Consider the following 20,800-nt stretch of genomic DNA (forward strand, 5'->3'; position numbering starts at 1 on the left):
GTAATGATTATAACGGTAATAATCCTTGCCACACACATCTTCAAGTAGACTGTCCTTATGCAAATTAAAACGTAAGCTCCGCCCGATCAGTTAAAATAACATTGGTAATACGCCGGACAGACGGACGGACAGACGGACATTTGTATACCATTATACGTCCCGTCAAAATTTTGACGGGCGTATAAAAACCTAAGACATTTTTATATTTGGTGTAAAACAATTAATCCTTAAATTTGTTAAGAAGCAATATGCCTGAATCATTTACGTACGTTTCAAGCAATATGCACCTTGTAACACATTGACTTCTTCAAGGAATCATAATCAACATCGTGAAAACTGCGCAAAATTATGGTTGCCTTCATGACTCTGTCGATTGCTATTTGAAAAATGTTCAGCATAGTATCAACAATCTTCTTCAATATAAAAGGGAAGATGTAGTAGTGTATGATTGCCAACGAGACAACTCTCCATAAGAGACGACAAAATACAATTGAAGTTAACAACTACAGGTCACCGAAAGACCTTCAACAATTAGCAAAGCTCATATCTCATAGTGAGCTATGAAAGGCCCAGAAATGACAAATGTAAAACAAAACTAACGGCCTTATTTATGTACAAAAACTGAACGAAAAACAAATAGATGATTTGATCGGGAGTAATATAAAACTCAAATATACATCACTGGTTTCACATTGGGAGAGAAGTCTAGGAGGCCATATAATTTTACAACTGATTTCTTTTGAGTTTATTGTTTTAAAAAGGATAAGTCAACGTTTTGACAATGCCGAGTGGCCAATGTTAAACAAACATATTTATTTTCACATATTTAATAATAAAAAAAATGAATAAATATAAAACTTAAAAAATCATATAAACAAATTCAACAATGAAAATAACAATCAGGTAGATACCCTATAAAATGCCAGCTAGAAATATCGAGATCGAGATTGAGATAAAGTATAACAAATCAAAATAACAAATGGCAAAGAAAGAAGTTTTGCAAAAAAAATAAAATTGAATACATATTTAGATACACGTAACAACGAATACTGTATATTGCACAAGAGAAATATTGAACTACAAATTGTAACGAATTTAGAAATGGACAAAATTATGCTGTACAATAGAAATGAAACATTGATTGATAAAATGCAAAAAATGAATTTCGCTTAGAAATTATGAAAAAAATGAGAACGATATGTATGCATAGATTGAATTATTAATGAAAGTTCAATCGTAACAATGGCAAGAAAATCATAAGCATACTGAAATGGTTTCCGCATGTCAGTAACTTTTAGCCCCTCCTTCACATTGGCTTGGTCGGGAAACGATTATAGTAGATCAGACCGTCGTTCCGTCCTCCAAATTAATGACTCTGTTCACGTGTATTTCCCGTCAAAAAAGCTTTCTTTATTCCGGTCGCAAAGAATGCTTCAATCGATAAATGTCTTAATTTATTGCTTTAAACCAATCCTGCATCCTTAGCCATACTATAAAACATACTGTCACAGTTATCTAACAAGTTTGATGGTGTATCAAATTCACTTATATTTCCAGCATCCAGGACCATTATTCTAAAAGAAAAAAGTATATATGACATATTTTGTTGATAAAATGATAGATATATATAATTTGTTGGGTAATTATATTTCCCAAAACGTTAGATTCAAATTAATCCCTTTAATAATTCGCCATTTTTATTTAAACATTAAAATGAATAATATACAACATATAATTATTCAGGTGTATTGGGATTGCTATTGAGACAACTATCATTCATAGTCAAAATGACGTTGATTAAATATACTATAAGACACAGTACTACCTTCAACAATGAGGACAATCAAAATAGAATAGACAGCATTGAAAGGCCCACCATGTAAACTAATATGTCGTTTGACTGTGTGGGATGTATAAATATGTAGCCACGTCAAGTCTGAAATGTCCCGTATAAGGTGGGTGTTCTGTTTACTGCATGATACAGAACCCTTACAACAAATGTCTGCTGGTACTACTGTCACCTGTTGCAAGGCAGTATTTCTGTCCCTTATTTTTGCTAAGCGGTCCAAATATCAATTTACATAGATATAGGAAGATGTGGTGTGAGTGCCAATGAGACAACTCTCCATCCAAATAACAATTTAAAAATTAAACCATTATAGGTTAGAGTACGGTCATGTATATATATACTACTTAGTAGTAGATTAATTGTTTATTCGTTCTCATCCTTAATATGCATGAAATGTTTCACCCAGTACATTTATCAAGCAACACTCAATAAATCCAGCTGTTTTGGTTTTTACTCTGCCAAACAGTACCTGATGTTTATGACAATATTTCACAATATGCGACAGCAATTATCCATTATTACCTTGTGTAGTCCATGATTGTGTTGAGTCTGTGTGCTATTGTAAGGATTGTACAATCTGAAAACTCTGTTCTAATGGTATTCTGTATTAAATCGTCTGTTTCTAAATCTACAGCTGCTGTAGCCTCGTCTAGCACCAATATTTTAGTTTTCCTCAAAAGCGCTCTGGCAAGACACATAAGCTGTCTTTGTCCAACACTGAAAACAAATTCGAATTTAGTTTAACGATCTTAAAACGTTCATAATCTATCTGACTTTTATAATTTACTGTACATATCGTATTCAATTATGATTTCAACCTTTTATAATGTCTATGGATATCTGATGTACGATTTATTTTCATTCAAAATTCACATTCAAACAAAATGTTGTTGGCATATGGCAGAATATGTACCTAAAGTTGTCTCCTCCTTCAGAACACTTGTGGTCTAATCCTTCGTCTAAGCCATCAACAAAATTCTTTAGATGAGCATGTTCTAAAGCCTTCCATATCTCCTCGTTACTGTACTCCTCAAATGGATCTAAATTCATTCTCATTGTCCCAGAAAACAAGACAGGATCCTACAAGAAAAATATTTTCATTCGAATAAAAAAAGAATTGCAAAAAACAATAAACTGGCTAATAAAACAATAAACAGGCAAAAATACTTTAAACATTTATATATTGCATAGTAATTGTACCTCATTTTGTTTTCTTTAAAAGGTGGAATGAGTTTAAGGCCGCGTTTTTTTAACAAATTACTTTATTTGAATCTATTTACTGTCAAAAAGTTTATTTTAGTGAACCAAACTGTGCAAAAGAAGGTTTGAATATGTACCTGTGGTATGATAGTAATTTTAGATCTCAAATCATGAAGACCAATAGTTGATATATCAACTCCATCAATTATTATTTTCCCTTTAGCTTTCTCGAGGATTCTAAACAAAGCCATGGTCAAGGATGACTTCCCTGCTCCAGTTCTGCCAACTATACCAATCTATAAAAAAAACATTGAAATACATAAGCATCCTTTATAATATTTATTTATTTTCTGGTATAATATTGTATATGAATTATGTAAAGAATCTCCATAAAACAAAATCATTTAGTTATTGACTAGAGACATATTGATGAACACATATATATTAATGAAGACATTACGTTAAGGCAAATGAAATATATGTTTTATTTTTATTTTTATTTATTTTCGGGCAGCTGCCTCATTGATGTTTTTTCATAGTCCAAATTCAACCACATGCAAACCAAAAATTAAAGGAAATAGGAACCACAAATTACCTTTTCATTTGGTTGTATTTTACATGTTATTCCCTTCAGCACCATGTCTAGGCCTTCTCTGTATCTTACGCCATAATTTTGGAATTCTATGCATCCAATCTCTGGCCAGCTTGAACTAGGTTGCTTCTCTGGAATTTCCCATGCAGCCTACAATTAGTGAAAATGAACTAATTAAAGGTTTTGTTGTTGAAGAGATTTAAAAGAGTAAGCCACAAATTTCTACGAATAGGATTAGAAAAAAACCCAATCGAGTATAAGCGGTGGGATATATTTCTTTTTCAAGTTGTTGTTTATCTTACTGATTTAAAAAATATGATAACATAAATCTACTAGGATTATAATGCATACCTCAGTTGGGGTTTCCGTATATTCTTGAATCTTTTCGATCGATACTGTGTTATTTTCTAAATCTGATATTACTCTTACAACCCATTGCAAACATCCGGTTATCTGAAACAAAATCATATATTTTAAAGACGTCAGAAAAAAAGATAAATATTGATTTTATGCATTTGATCGTATTTATAATATTCCTTTGGCATTATACGGCTGTCTTTAAAAATGTTTTATGAATTGCCAAAAATAATTTGCTTTAGATTAGTCTTCTGCACTTTTTGATCAAATGTTTTGCATTAGAAATCATCTTGTATTCCATTGCGATGCGGAGAAGCTAATATTAGGTAGAAAATACATATGGAATATAAAAATTTCAAATCAAAATTCACCGAGGACATAGTACGAATGAAAAAAGAGGGACGAAAGATACCAAAGGGACAGTAAAAAAAAAAACACGTTACAAATTAAAGATTCAGATAATGCACTTATTGAAAATCAACTGCATAAAACTTATCCTTTTAACTTTACATAAGAAATTATTTATAACAAACCATTCAAAAGATGTATAAGTATCTGTCTTTAGTGAAACCTACCTCTAAAGCATATGTTATTACAAGTCCTACTATCCCTATAAGTATCTGTCTTAAGTGAAACCTACCTCTAAAGCATATGTTATTACAAGTCCTACTATCCCTATAAGTATCTGTCTTAAGTGAAACCTACCTCTAAAGCATATGTTATTACAAGTCCTACTATCCCTATAAGTATCTGTCTTAAGTGAAACCTACCTCTAAAGCATATGTTATTACAAGTCCTACTATCCCTATAAGTATCTGTCTTAAGTGAAACCTACCTCTAAAGCATATGTTATTACAAGTCCTACTATCCTTATAAGAATCTGTCTTAAGTGAAACCTACCTCTAAAGCATATGTTATTACAAGTCCTACTATCCCTATAAGAATCTGTCTTAAGTGAAACCTACCTCTAAAGCATATGTTATTACAAGTCCTACTATCCCTATAAGAATCTGTCTTAAGTGAAACCTTCCTCTAAAGCATATGTTATTACAAGTCCTACTATCCCTATAAGAATCTGTCTTAAGTGAAACCTACCTCTAAAGCATATGTTATTACAAGTCCTACTATCCCTATAAGTATCTGTCTTTAGTGAAACCTACCTCTAAAGCATATGTTATAACAAGTCCTACTATCCCTGCAGACAGTGTACCTTTTCCAAGCACAGCAAATATACACACAAACAATAAAATAAGTGCTCCCATAAACTGAAGTCGAATCGATAGCCATCTGTAAAAAGTAAAGTAATATTTAAGAAATACGTTTGTAGATGACTAGTCACAAGAAGTCAATTTATCTTTTATTTAAAAATTTCTTTAAGAGTTTTGATGGTTGTTGGATTTTGTTTATATAAATATAGAGTTTCAAACACAATTGAAATGTATAAAATAGGTTATTAGGTCCTTACCGGCTTACAACTCCTGCGGAATTCTGAGCTGTTTTATGTGCATCAATACGTTCTGCCGATTCGGCAATAAATCTTCCTTGTTGATTGTAAGCTCTGATGGTTGATGTTCCAGAAATAGTTTCAGCAAATTGGGAGTAAATAGGAGAATTTGCAGATGTTTCAAAACGTCTCAGCTGTGTTGAAGTTACTGTATAGAATCTCTACAAAATTTTGAAAAAATAAACATGATAATTGATATCTTATAGTGTGTCTTTCTATATTATAATGTTACACCTCTACATCAAGTTAGTATGATGGTTGGAGCGTGTTAAAACGTTAAAACCCGTTGCATTTGCTTTCACCTTTCATTAGTCCGGAACCTACTGTTCAGTGTTAGTTGTTTGTTTTAGTGGTTCATATGTGGTTCTCGTTTTTCTTTTATATATATATATATATATAGAGTAGATCGTTGGTTTTCCTTTTTGAATGGATTTTACACTAATAATTTTTTATGCCGTTGATATTTTGGTGTTCGGTGTGAGCCACGACCCTGTGTTAAAGGCCGTACTTTGACCTATAATTGTTTACTCTTATGAATTTTGAATTGGATGGAGAGTTGTCTCATTGCCACTCATATCAACATCTTCTTATATCTCTATACATAAACTTTATTCAACCGACTCCTTTTACAGTGAAACTTAAAATGGAAGACCAGAATGCTATATTAAAGTGCACCTTAAAATTTGTCCCCTCCAAAACGTATAAAATATTTAAAGCGACACATCTCAAGGATTAAAAATAGTAGTTAATGATAATTTACCTGAAGTATGAAGTAAAGGATTGTTATTGGTAAAAGAACGCAGAGAAACTGTGGTGTTCCAAAACATATTATCACGGAATTACAGATGACTACAGCAGCACTGATAATACAGTCTTTGAATTGGTAGATGATTTCGTTATCTATTCTGGCAACGTCGTTAGAAAAGCGATTCACTATTCTGCCTACTGGTGTTGTGTCGAAAAAGGTCATTGGTGAACGTAGAATGTTTCTCAGAAGATTGTTATGAAGTTTTCTAGATGCATTCATTCTTGCAGTACTGACACCATATCCAACTAGTAGTAAAACAAAACCTGAAGAAAAAGTTACAAATCTATGTTAAAGCCGAAATTAATATAACTTATTTTATAACTTACCTATTAAAACATTAATATTCAAAAATGAGGAATTCTTAAAAGGAGCTTCGAAAAAAGGAGTATGGGTTTTGGAAAAAAATAAATGAAACTTTTATTACCTTGTAATGCTCCGATTCCAGCATAGACACCAAGACGCATATTTCTCTGTGTTGTATCAACAGTCCCATTGATGTGAGTTGTGTTGTCACTCGTCCATTGGCTAATCCACACATCAGAAGACCGACTAAGTATTTCAAATGCTATATTGAATATAACGATAAAAACACTAAGTGGAACACCTATGGCACTCATGTAGAAAGACATCACTGCACTTCTAGCCTGAAAATCGTTAAAAAATGATATATATTTGCTTTCGTTAGTTTATAGATAGCAAATTGATGGCATACGAACTTATTTCCATATTTAATTCCAACCGGAAACAAAACAAATTAACTGGTTTTTTCTAGATAAAAGGGGGAGGGATAATATACAAAAAAGGACAACACTTTGTTAAGAAGTTATAAAAGATCATATACAGCAAATAAGTTTGTTTTTCGTTCTTTTTGTTATAAAAATAAGGACGTGAGTTTTCTCGTTTGAATTGATTTCTATTGTTATTTTGGGACTTTTAACAGCTGACTGTGCGGTATGGGCTTTGCTCATTGTCGAAGGCCGTACGGTTACCTATAATTGTTAATTTTTGTGTCATTTTGGTCTATTGTGGGAGGTTGTCTAATTGACAATCACACCACATCTTCTTTTTTTAAGTAATTTATATACTACTATATTCATTCTATCATTTTGGAATGTGTGCATTATCAATACAATCAATATTTATATGTTAATGATTCCTTGTATGCACTCACATCACAATAAAACCAAATATTTTAATGTTTTTACCTTTCCTGATTCATTGGATTCTTCATCAATAATCTTATCCACGGTTTTATTATCTGTGTCTTTAATGTCATCTTTTGTTTTCACAGTGTTGGAATTTTCATCTTTTGTTTTAGATAAATCAGAAGTTTCGTCCCTCTCCGATAGTGTTTCTTCCTTGTCACTTCCTTTGTTAATCATATAGTTGTCAAGGAAATCGGCAAATGCTCCTTTATGGTCAATCAATTCTTTAAATGTTCCCATTTCCCCGATTTTACCGTCTACCATTGTTATGATCATGTCTGTCTTGGGCAAAAAACTAACACCATTTGTTACCAAAATTCTTGTCTGCAAAATATTAAAATAAAAAACCGTTATATAAACAAAACTCTTTTTCTTTCTTTTCTTTATATTTTATTTCAAATATTCACTTGATGTGATAAGTTGAATGTTCTATTCGTTATTGCTTTGATGTGCATTGTCTGAAATCTGTATTAACTCTTAGTCCTTTAGATATATACTATAGACATCTTTATTTTACTTAAGTTGATTGGTTCAGTTTATTTGAAAAAAAGGATCGCATAAGAATAACAGAGCAGATTCCTTATTCAAAACAAAGAATAAAAAAGAAAATCGTCAAAAATAAAATAAAATAAAAGGTACATTAGATTGTAAACATCTCTCAGCACTAGAGTAATTATATAAAACGTATAATTACCTTCTTTCCTAGTTTTCCTTTCTTGTCAAGTACTTCATCAAATATATGTTTGCCAACGTGAGCATCTACAGCACTAAGGGGGTCATCAAGAAGATAAATATCTGCATCCTGATACAATGCCCGGGCTAAACTTACTCTCTGTTTTTGTCCACCACTCAGATTAATGCCCTAAAAAATAGAAAAAAATACATATGATATATAATATATGTCATAATACATATTATTCTAATATATAAAGAAGTAATTGTTTTCAATTTGTTAAAAATGTGTTTTTGTATTTCATTGTATTACATTATTTTGTCTTTCAATAATAATGAAATTGATAGTTTTATTTAACATTTTGATCGGAAACACACGCGGTTTTCATTGAATATGCACTCCAGATTCAAGTGTTCTTTTGAAAATCAACAATTACAATATACAAGTTATACGAACCTTTTCGCCTATTTCTGTCTGATCACCACCAGATAACATATCCAAATCAGTACGAAGTGCTGTAGCATTAATGATATCGTTGTATTCACTTTTATTCATGCCTTTTCCAAACAAAATGTTGTTCTGTAGTGTTGCGTTTCTTATCCAGGCTTGTTGAGAAACATAAGCCACTGTTCCCTATGATAAGAAATAAAATGTTAAAAGGAAATAAACACGGTAAAAGTTGCAAGCACAAAGAATCAACGTACAATCTTTGAAAAAAAAAAAAAAATCATTATAAAATAAATTTTATCAGATTTTTCTATAAAAGTTCACGGACTACGAATTAAAAATAATTAAATAACAAACCTTCAGATTGACTTTTCCAGACATTGATTCCATTTCTCCTAAAATAGCAGACAACATGGACGACTTTCCTGATCCAACAGACCCAACAATGGCAACGAATGATCCTTCGGGTATGTGGACATTGATACTGAAAATCAAAACATACGAACATTATAATGTATGAACGAAAACCAGTTAGATCTCTAGTAAAGAGCAAGGATTATGTGTATTAAAGTGATTGCATTTTTTTCTTAATCAGATGTAGCGACATAAAGTTTTTTAAATTCTTTTAAAATATCTGAATTTAAAACAAATAATCTTACTTATTATATTTCATAAATATTTGCACTGCAGTGTTAAATACAAGAAAATATGATTATTTTAATTTGTCGATACTTGTATTTTCAGTACTTTTTAGCAACGAAGTGTCGCTTCTTACACAAACATGTGCAAATTGATTGAATATTTAAACACAACTTACTCTTTTAACATAAAGTCATCTTCTTTATTCCATGCAAATGTACCACTGTCAACTGTGACTGCATTTTCTACAGGGATAATATAGCATTTTTATTAATTGTCTTGATTAACGAATTTCAATATTGTGTTTTTATTTCATTTCAGATATTAAAAGGAATTGGAACAAAAAACAAGTAGATTATCAAAAACAGAAAAGAAGTTCATTGATATAAATGAAAGATGCGAGGGGAATTCATTATTGTAAAGGTAAAAATAACAATGTTGAGATTACACATGAAATTAAACCTTTTAATCTATTTTCATACGTATATAAATGTAGATGAAATAAACTATTATATTTCATAATAATCTTACTATTGTCAAAGTTTCTTGTCACAGCTTCTTCATTTAGTTCTTCCTTGTTCAAAAATGTTTGGATTCTTTTCAATGCAACATTGGCCTAAAATTAACAACGTTCTATGTTTAATATAACATTTTCTAAGATTCCTTAATCTCTGAATTTTCAAAAAAACGAAATTGTAATATGAGTTCTCAAAACTGAAAATAAAAATCCTGCTTTGAAAGCATTGCAGTCATTTTGTTCTATTCGTCATCTCAAGTGAAATTGTCTATGTCATTATAAACTACGAAATGATATTCTTATTTGCAAGATTAGATTGGATTAGTGTATCCAAACTAAAATAACAAGTTCTTAAATTCAGTGTTTTGTACAATAACAATTTCAAAATTAGATTTTCATAGTAAGTACTTCTGACGGATTCATAATCATCTTAAACAATACATTATTTTCAAAACTGTCCTGTGAATTGATATAAAGTAATTACCTGTACGTAGTGATTCACGATGTGAGGCAATGCATTCAAATTCCAGCTAAGCATTCCAAATAATGACATCGCCACAAAAGCCTTTTCAGCAGTCAGCACATTCTCAGGGTCGATCAAAACAAACATGGCAAATGTCCCCAATGAAACCTAATAAAATGCAGAAAAAATTTAATTCAAAGGTCATCTGCTATACGGTAATCAAAATTACTTTCAACACTAATCTTAAAAAATTGACAAACATTTCTAAATATCTTTTGAATTATTTTTCGATTTTATTTCAAATTGAACGTGAAGCTTACCAAAAACGGCGTCAAGCACCATGCCAAATGCATACAGGTACCAACAAGTGCTTGGTTTCTGATGACATCCATTTCCTTGTCACGAATGGTTGATATTTGTTTCTCAAACGAATCTTCCCAGGCATAAAGTTTCAATACCTACAAGAAAAAAATCTTGCAATTAACCGCAATGATTATTGTAGACAGTCGTACTTTTGTTATACTATGGTTAATTTAATAGAAACATTTTGTTTTACTCGATTCCCAGGCATACAGTTTCAATACCTATAAGAAAACAATCTAGCAATTAACCGAAATGATAAGGTAAAGTCTATCTCTGGTCAGTTTAACAGGATCATTATATATGAAAAGAATCTTTATCTAAACCTTTCAATTTTGTTTATTATATAAAACATCATATATTTTACTTGCATAACGTAGGTCGAATGAATGCCGAAATAAAAAAAGCAACCCACCTTAATGCCATTCAAAACTTCATTCATCATTTTAACTCTGTTGTCTTTCAAATCCATAACCTCTAACTGAAAAAAGATTTAACATAGTTCAAAATTATTAATTTGATCATTACAATATTATGATTTTAATTTGTCTTTGTAAATTTTTTTGCCAAATGGATTAACACATTATAAGATATTTATTTAACTTGAACTTATATCATGAGATAAATAAAACATTGTTGATTAAGAATGAAACAAAATATTAAAAACTATTTTACTTACATGTAAATCTTTTCCTTTTTTAACCAAATATGAGTTGAATGGAATGAGAACAACTACGATTCCAAGTCCAATGAAAGCAGAGACTCCAAGTGTCTGCCAAAGTAAGAACAGCGTGGAACAGAACATAAACGGTATAGTCCAGAGGTAATTTATATTATGGAAACAAGTTGAAATTCTACCAGCATCTACAGACAGTAGGTTGACTATCTCTCCTGATGTTGAAGACTTCTTTGCTGAGTTGGAAAGTCTAAGGGTCTGAAAAAGAACACACATTGAAGAATATTCTGTTATGTGCATGACAGCAATCAATTGCTTATTTAATTCCTTTCGCTTAAAACCGTTCTCATATTATCGTTATTATCTCCTTGAATATCAAGGGAAAAAAATGTCAGATAAATATGGCTTTGATCCCTATAAATGACATATAGTAAATTTACCTTTTTGTATATGACTGATGAAATTGCTATCCACATACGCCTTTCACCGCTACAATTTCTTAGTCCTTGTTGAGTTTCAAAAATGGTTTTGCCAATCGTGAGTCCAAACATCAATATAGCGTACATATATCCTTCCCACATGACATTGGTATGATCTTCAGTGAACTGGATTAATGACCTGCAAAATGCATAAAAAAATTGAAATATAGATTAAATGATCATAGGTAATTGGTTTCTAACCGTAAATAAAATTTAACAAAAGATATGTGCTTTACAGATTATACAGAAATTTATGTTACTGGTATGTGAAAAAAACTGTAAAGCTAATTACAGCTACTGAAAAGATTCACAGTTGATTAAAAATTGACAATTTTCTGAGAAAATTAATATAAAAGTAGTTAGGATATAAGTTTTTTCTATCTCTCATACATACCTGAGGACGAAAGGAGTGAGCAATCCAAAAATACTTGATAGTAAATTAAGCATAGCAGCACCTAGTACATATGGTCCAAACGCCTTTAATAAACATTTAACAAGTCGTGGCTGTTGTTTTAATTCTTCGTTGATTTTGTCTGTCGTCTTTGTTGTTGAAGGAACACAACTTCTACAAAATTAATGAAAAATATTTATTTGGAAATAAGATTTCATGCATCAGAACTGTCTATTAAAACTATTGTCGACTCATTCATAACAATTTTAATAATTTCTCAAAGGTTTTCAAAGGGATAGGGAATAAACAACGCACCTTTTGATATTGTCAACTTCCTGATTCCAGTATTTTTCAAATCTTGGTACAACACATGCTGACGTCTCCTCTTCACTCAATGGAAATAAATCTTTTTTGTCTAATTTTTGTCTGTATCCTTTCATGACAAGTCTGTAGGTAAAAAAAATGTTTGATTAATTACATCTCAAAAATGAACTGCATACATATTCAATGCGACAACATTAAGTAATATGTTTACATCTTCATCTGTATTTTACCATATAGATTTTAACTCACAAGCCAACGACAAACCGCACCCTACCCGAACACATTATGCAAATTACGATTCAAAAAGTATGTGCTCTTATAATTGTCGAATATTTTGCCAAACCACAAAAATAATCAAAACACATTGATGCATTTTTCTGTACTTCTGATATATTTTGAATAATTTTATGTACAAGTCAACTAAGTTCAAATACACTTACTTTGTGCAATATCCAAAAGTAAGCTTGGAAAATAAAGATACGCCGCTTACTGATGTCGATTCCTATAAAATAAATAAATTCATCAAAATACTTGTTGTAAACGATATTGCATGATTGTTACATAAATTAAGAAATACATACACTAGATAGAATTGTGATTTTTTTTCTTTTTATGTGAGATTTTTCAAGAATGAAAATGCAGAGAATTCAATAATAAAGAATATGAGTACTCGCCATGGAAGTTTAAAATATTTAAGAAGAAATTATTTCAGCTTACCCCTTCTAATTTGGATTTCTGTTCTTTCGTTGTCGAACGATGAAGGTGTGTTTGCGTCAGTATCGTTAGTACCAATAGCATATATAATGCCAATAAAACGCCATTCATAGTTCCATTTGTGTTGTATTTCTGAAAAATATAATTTTATATTAAAATCATCCTCAAATTTTTATCATATATTTGAATTTACCAAAAATCATGTATCTATCTGAATTATAATGCAAGTTATGATTAAAAAAAAAGGTCTCTGGTTAGCTTTGCAATATTTTTTTTCTAAATCGTTTTTAGAAAACTGTCACAATATGAAATATTTATAACCTACCATCTCGAGTTGAACAATAACTGATGTAAAAGTTTCAATAACGTCGCCATTTTCTCCAATCATTTCCTGTATGTTCTTCATCAGGTGACATGTTGTTAGTAGAACAATCAGTCCAGTGAGGATCTGAAAACGGAATAAAAAAAGAGGTTGATTTTTTTTTAACGATTTTCATTTGCTTTTTTTTTTAAAGCATATTTCAAAAATTGTGTTCATATTAAATGGGTTGCAATTGAATTTTAATTTTTGAAGAGTCGAAAAATTATTGCGTAATAGAACAAAACAAACCATGTACATATAGTCATACTACAGTTTTATTAATTTTTATTACAAAACAAAGACTTACAATTCTAAAATTGACTAATCTCTTAGAACATTTTTTGTCCTTCTTTCTACTTGTAATCTGGAAAAAGCATAAAGGAACACCCATCATCAGAATTGCCCATGTATTCCACTGACATGCTGTCTTTTGTATATTCTCTGTCAGTTCTGTATTTTTCGTATTTAAAGTCTCCGGTAACGCCTGAATGGTAAATGCAAATTTGTAATAGATAAAAACGATGTAATAAATGAAAGATATGCTTAACATAGAAAAATACCGCAAATTTAAGCAGTTTTAATTCATGGATTAAATTTAATGACAAAAATTGTTCAGATGTAAGCAATAGTAAATGAACACATTTAAATAAAACATAAAAAAACAGGAGAGCTTTAACAGAAATTTCAATAAATAGAAATGGTTAACTTAAAGATAAACTTTTTTTCTTCTTAAAAATACTTTGAATAATAAATTTTATAAAATTCTACTGATTTAATTATCTTTAATTTTTAACAATTTGAAGTTATTTGTTGCATTCGTTTCTCGATTTACCAGTAAACCCACCAGAAATGATCTGTTACAATAGATTGAGTCTTCCATGTTTAAAAGATGTACAAGTCTTGATTGCTAGTTTGTTATATGCCATGGCTAGACTTTATCAGCTTTTATATAGGCTGAGGATTATAACAATAGAAATTCAAAATAAACCATAAATTCCCCTTTTCCAACCGACTGACCATGTGGGAAATACTTAAATATCAAAGTCTATTTACAGTTTGTTTGTTTTCATTAGTGACCCGTTCATACCATTTAATTTCATCGATTATTGGTGAAATACAATATGGATTCTCCATATATAAATAGACTATGCTTACATTTTGAACTTTACAATAATCTTATTGTTGTGTTATGTCTGTGTGACGTCAGTAACATGGAATGAAATCAGAGAGAATACCCGTTAAATTTAGATTTGGTTCAATGAAGACTTATTTCGTTAATATATTAAATCTACATGGTCATCAAAGGTATTTGCTTACTTAAATCATTTGCTTTCATTACATTTTAATGTTATTATTGTAGTGATTCATCTGCAATGTTAAAATAATTTCTTTTTAAATAATGATAATACTAGCATTTAGGCTCGTAAAAAGGGGGTCATATATATATAAAAATATAACATTTTGAGAATATGAATGCACCCTCAATATACATAAAACAAATAATGGCGCAAAATTTTATTAAATGGCCAAGTTGAGAAAAAAATGACAAATTGCGCACCTTTAGTATATGTACTAACACCGACTTCATAATTCAAAAGTTTAAGCCTAAAATCTGTAGTCCTATCGAGTATGTAATCCGCCGTATTACATTTGTGATCCTATAAATGCGGGACGGATTGTCAAACGGACACGGTTAAAACCATATGCTCCCAGTGTTATGCCAAGGGAGCGAAATAATGGTGTTCTGTTCTATAAATCATTTGGTGACAAGATATCTTTTTGAATAAGCAGTTCATAGTGGAATGATAATTGGGAGATTGTAATGTAGTGACATATGTAAACTAACATCTACGTCCCTTGGTCTTTGATGGAAAGTTGTCTCATGGTCATTTTTTTTTAATTGATTTTCTCCTGAAATGCAAGAAGTTCAAAGACTAATAAATACGATAGTCTGCATCTAGAAGCTGCCAGATTAGTTGCTTTAATTTACAAAATCTGAAAACCTGTATGAGGAAGTTATGTGGGAAACTTTAGCTGACAGAAGCCAAAGAACGAAAATTACAAATATTTCATAACATTCAATGTTAAAACGATCCGGATTATCTATGCACACTTGATCCACCTAGCGTATACTGAGCACACATATATATCCCTTGCGAAATGGCAATGATATCATTGTTCCTTTTTATAGATTATCTCTAACGAAAAATCTGTTATGCCATAATCTATAAGGCAATGGAATCAAACTGATTTGTTCAACCGAAAATCAGACTATATCTTAAAGTTTTAAATCCAATTAAAAAGGCTTAATACTACAAACTAGAGGCTCTCGCTCACGTGGATTTACTACATGTACTAATGCTTTGGAAATTATGTAAAAAATGTTTAAATCATATTAATAGTAATAGATATGAAATATTATTAGGTACTAAAATGATATCTAACATTATAACCCAAAGACTGCAAAATTTCCGTTAAATTACTATCTAAGGGGCAGCAACCACACAAGGATTTTAAGGTTCGTCTGAATATTTCAGGGCAGATAAATCTAGATCTGATGAACATTGTTGCCACCTAATAAAAGATAACAAAAATCTACGAAAAATCTAAATTTTCTTTCAAGGGTAACTCCTTAAGGGGTCGACTGACAATTTTGGTCATGTTGACTTATGTGTAGTTTTTTCATTGCTGAACATCAATTATTGCTTTTTACAGTTTAACTCTATTTATAATAATATTCAAGATAAAAACCAAAAAGTGCAAAATTTTCTTCAAATTACAAATTCAGAGGCAGCATTCTAACAACGGGTTGTCTGATTCGTCTGAAAATTCAAAAGCCGGATAGAATTGACCTTATGAACATTTGTAACCATGCTTGATTTGCCCTATATGCTTTAGTTCCAGAGATATCAGCCAAACTGCATTTTTATAGATTGTGACTAATTTAAGCACTATTTATGTGAACTGAGGAAACTTAATATTCTAGCACAATTCCGATGATTTTCATCTTTCTTGAACTAAATAAAACTAGAGGCTCTTAAGAGCCTGTGTCGCTCATCTTTGTCTATGTGCATATCAAACAAAGGACACATATGGATTCATGACAAAATTGTGTTTTGGTGATGATGATGTGTTTGAAAATCTTACTTTACTGAACTTTCTTGCTACTTACAATTTTCCTTATCTATGATTAACTTGTAAACTTGTTTCTCCTTCAAACAAACTTATTCTTGACCTATTCAACACTGTAATAAGATCGTTGAATATTGTTTTTATTGGTATAAATACTGACTTGTTATCAGTAGATTAAAAGCTAACTAAATATTACTAGTATGTTATATACATATATACATTTTCATGGATCTACAATCTGTCGATACCTGTAACTTGGCATTGCACAAGGTCATATTTTTCTCTGGCTGTTTATGACGTCTTTACACTAAATCCGTTTTATGTTGGATGTGTACGGATTGATTGATTAGTCTTAGAGGCATGATTTTATGCGGTATGGGCTTTGCTCATTGTTGAAGGCCGTACGGTGACCTATAATTGTTAATGTTTGTGTCATTTTGATCTTTTGTGGATAGTTGTCTCATTGGCAATCACACCACAGCTTCTTTTTTATATTTTGGTCCATTAGTTACAAGGAAAATATTTGTAAAAATTTACAAAAAACTACCAAATTAATGAAAATTGTTAACCAGATGCTCCGCAGGGCGTAGCTTTATACGACCGCAGAGGTTGAACCCTGAACAGTTGGGGCAAGTATGGACACAACATTCAAGCTGGAGTCCGCTCTAAATTTGGATTGTGATTAAATAGTTGACACAGCATAGGTTTCTGACACAGAATGAATGTATTCAAATGAACTTAAAATTTTTGTTTTCTCTTAGAGCAATTCACTATGCTGTTGAATATTAATCCTCTCAAAAAAATGTTTGAAGAAATTTTCTTTTTATTTATGAAATTTCAAATGAGAAAAATTGAACCCAATTTTTTAATCACATCCCCCTTTCCCTTATTCCAAAACTAATTTCAATTAAGATATTCTAATGGAGTTTGCAACAATTACTACTCATTTAAATACATCATAAAATATTAAGATGTAAAAAAACTGCTTGTTATCACTGAATGGTAAAGATTATTTAAATTTATCAGTTGGTAGTAAAAAGTGAATATACATTGTATATTGTATATAACGAAGATTTAAGTTGATTCTGGACAAAGAAAGATAACTCCAATTAAAAAAAATTCTTGCAGATATTTCTTGCTTACTTTACTGGACAAAGAAAGATAACTCTTAATTAAAAAAAAATTTGCTATTTCACAATATTGTGAAATAAGATATTTCTTGCCATTGCACAATACTGTGCAATTGAAAAGACTTGCTATTGCACAATACTTAATATAATACTTTTAGATCCTGATTTGGAAAAACTTGAAAACTGGGCCCATAATCAAAAATCTAAGTACATGTTTAGATTCAGCATATCAAAGAGGCCCAAGAATTTGATTTTTGTTAAAATCAAACTTAGTTTAATTTTGGACCCTTTGCACTTTAATTTAGACCAATTTTAAAACTGGACCAAAAATTAAGAATCTACATACACAGTTAGATTTGGCATATCAAAGAACCCCAATTATTCAATTTTTGATGAAATCAAACAATGTTTAATTTTGGACCTCGATTCGGGCCAACTTGAAAACTGGGCCAATAATCAAAAATCTAAGTACATTTTTAGATTCAGCATATCAAAGAACCCCAAGGTTTCAATTTTTGTTAAAATCAAACTAACTTTAATTTTGGACCCTTTGGACCTTAATGTAGACCAATTTGAAAACGGGACCAAAAATTAAGAATCTACATACACAGTTAGATTCGGCATATTAAAGAACCACAATTATTCAATTTTGATGAAATCAAACAAAGTTTAATTTTGGACCCTTTGGGCCCCTTTTTCCTTAACTGTTGGGACCAAAACTCCCAAAATCAATACCAACCTTCCTTTTATAGTCATAAACCTTGTGTTTAAATTTCATAGATTTCTATTTACTTATACTAACGCTATGGTGCGAAAACCAAGAAAAATGCTTATTTGGGTCCCTTTTTGGCCCCTAATTCCTAAACTGTTGGGACCGAAACTCCCAAAATCAATACCAACCTTCCTTTTGTGGTCATAAACATTGTGTTTAAATTTCATTGATTTCTATTTACTTTAACTAAAGTTATTGTGCGAAAACCAAGAATAATGCATATTTGGGCCCTTTTTTGGCCCCTAATTCCTAAACTGTTGAAACCAAAACTCCCAAAATCAATCCCATCCTTTCTTTTGAGGTCATAAACCTTGTGTCAAAATTTCATAGATTTCTATTAACTTAAACTAAAGTTATAGTGCAAAAACCAAGAAAATGCTTATTTGGGCCCTTTTTGGCCCCTAATTCCTAAAATATTGGGACCAAAACTCCCAAAATCAATACCAGCCTTCCTTTTATGGTCATAAACCTTGTGTTAAAATTTCATAGATTTCTATTCACTTTTACTAAAGTTAGAGTGCGAAAACTAAAAGTATTCGGACGACGACGACGACGACGACGACGACGACGACGACGACAACGTGATAGCAATATACGACGAAATTTTTTTCAAAATTTGCGGTCGTATAAAAATTGACCATAAAAGGCAATAACTCCTTGACTTATTTGTAGATCTTACTGCAAAATATCCTTAAAATTACCAATTCAGAGGCAGCAACCCAACAACCAGTTGTCCAATTTATCTCAAAATTTCAGGAAAGATGAATTTTGACTTGATAAACAATTTTTCCCACATCAAATTTGCTCTAAATGCTAATGGGTTATTGGCCAAACTCTACATTTTATTCCTATGTTCTACTTTTTGCCATGGTGACCAATGTGATTGGTTGGCGTTTTCAAACTAAATACCCAAATGATGATTGTGGCCAAGTTTGGTTAAATTTTGTCTAGTAGTTTCAGAGGATTTTTTTTTGGGTAAAAGTAAACGATGACAGACGACGACGGATGCCAAGTGATGAGAAAAGCTCACTTGGCCCTTTTGTGCAAGGTCAGCTAAAAAGAAGATGTGATATGATTAGCAATGAGACAATTCCCAACTAAAGACAAAAAAACACAGAAACCAACAACTATAGGTCCCCGAAAGCCCATACCGCATAGTCAGCCATAAAAGGCCCCTAAATGACAATGTAAAACAATTCAAATGAGAAAAAAATAACGGCCTTATGTATTTACAAAAATTGAACGAAAAATATAAAAATGACTTGTTTCCAGTCAATATAATTGCCTACCCATCTTGTTTCTGTGGATTTAACATCCAGAGTGAGACAGTACACCATTTCCTTTTCGACTGTTCAGAGATAATAGACCAAGCTACCTCGACCTCTGCAAAAAAGTAGCATGAGTTTTTAAGGAGGCATAAATCAATTTCCACTACATACATAACATATTAACATGTTTAAAAATAAAATACACAGAGGTCATCCACCAAGCTTCTACGACCACTGCGAAAGTAGCATGAGTTTCATTACGAAGCATAAGGCAATACCTACAACATAAAAATATATTTGCAAAAGTAAATACACAGAAGTCATAGACCAAGCTTTCACAACCTTTGCAAAAACTATACACAGAGAACATAAGTACAAGCAACCTCGCCCTCTGCAAAAGTTAAATAATCGTCCAAATTACCCAAACAGGCAAAAGCGGGTAATTGATTCGCAATAAATACCATAAGGTTGCGATATAGTTAAGAGACATATCCTTTTTATACCGTTAACATAAAGCAAACAAGGTACACTTGCATGGCAATTAAATTACTAAATATTATGCCGATATACCTAACTTGCAAAAACTATACGCTCCATCGTGACGATATTTGCAAATGTAGCATGAATTTAGTGACATAGCATAAAACAATGAACACTACAGAAAACATAATTGCGAAAGGAAATATACAGAGGTCATAAGTACAAGCAATCAAGCTCTCTGAACCAATTGAAGTACCGTCACCTTACCCAAACAAGTAAGACAAATGGGTTTGTAACACAATAAACAATAGCTTAGCCTTAAACTGTCTTGCTTTTTCATATGAGAGTGTTAAAATGTATGAAATCGTTAATAACATCGTATATTAGTATGACGGATGGGTTAACTAAAGTCTAGACAGGCAGTAAAACAACGTCTGGTTCGTTTGATCGTATAATCTC

The 20,800-nt window shown here is 31.2% G+C and overlaps 1 protein-coding gene across 5 annotated transcripts in view; it reads right to left on the bottom strand.

Moving 5' to 3' along the window:
* The window catches only part of LOC134725883 (multidrug resistance-associated protein 1-like), a 43,884-nt gene extending 23,906 nt beyond the window's left edge, over nt 1-19,978 (bottom strand). The window contains exons 1-28 of one of the 5 annotated variants that reach the window (XM_063590141.1): nt 19,883-19,978; nt 13,867-14,043; nt 13,524-13,646; nt 13,202-13,330; nt 12,925-12,986; nt 12,476-12,607; nt 12,164-12,334; nt 11,731-11,908; nt 11,294-11,548; nt 11,030-11,095; nt 10,575-10,712; nt 10,276-10,422; nt 9,806-9,890; nt 9,453-9,519; nt 8,993-9,119; nt 8,645-8,821; nt 8,210-8,377; nt 7,516-7,839; nt 6,735-6,954; nt 6,263-6,573; nt 5,464-5,663; nt 5,159-5,285; nt 3,993-4,094; nt 3,645-3,791; nt 3,187-3,345; nt 2,763-2,929; nt 2,372-2,566; nt 1,113-1,574 (exon numbers count right to left, since the gene is read on the bottom strand). In XM_063590141.1, coding sequence (XP_063446211.1) covers nt 1,463-1,574; nt 2,372-2,566; nt 2,763-2,929; nt 3,187-3,345; nt 3,645-3,791; nt 3,993-4,094; nt 5,159-5,285; nt 5,464-5,663; nt 6,263-6,573; nt 6,735-6,954; nt 7,516-7,839; nt 8,210-8,377; nt 8,645-8,821; nt 8,993-9,119; nt 9,453-9,519; nt 9,806-9,890; nt 10,276-10,422; nt 10,575-10,712; nt 11,030-11,095; nt 11,294-11,548; nt 11,731-11,908; nt 12,164-12,334; nt 12,476-12,607; nt 12,925-12,986; nt 13,202-13,330; nt 13,524-13,646; nt 13,867-14,043; nt 19,883-19,930 — 4,314 coding nt within the window. In that variant the 5' untranslated portion in view covers nt 19,931-19,978 and the 3' untranslated portion in view covers nt 1,113-1,462. Of the gene's footprint in view, nt 1-1,112; nt 1,575-2,371; nt 2,567-2,762; nt 2,930-3,186; nt 3,346-3,644; nt 3,792-3,992; nt 4,095-5,158; nt 5,286-5,463; nt 5,664-6,262; nt 6,574-6,734; nt 6,955-7,515; nt 7,840-8,209; nt 8,378-8,644; nt 8,822-8,992; nt 9,120-9,452; nt 9,520-9,805; nt 9,891-10,275; nt 10,423-10,574; nt 10,713-11,029; nt 11,096-11,289; nt 11,549-11,730; nt 11,909-12,163; nt 12,335-12,475; nt 12,608-12,924; nt 12,987-13,201; nt 13,331-13,523; nt 13,647-13,866; nt 14,044-14,403; nt 14,573-19,882 lie in introns of those variants that run through there. The other 4 variants (XM_063590143.1, XM_063590139.1, XM_063590140.1 and 1 more) reach the window with 4 other exon arrangements.
* Nucleotides 19,979-20,800: the final 822 nt, after the last annotated feature.

Source organism: Mytilus trossulus, chromosome 7 (genome assembly GCF_036588685.1).
Source record: "Mytilus trossulus isolate FHL-02 chromosome 7, PNRI_Mtr1.1.1.hap1, whole genome shotgun sequence".
Taxonomy (NCBI): domain Eukaryota; kingdom Metazoa; phylum Mollusca; class Bivalvia; order Mytilida; family Mytilidae; genus Mytilus; species Mytilus trossulus.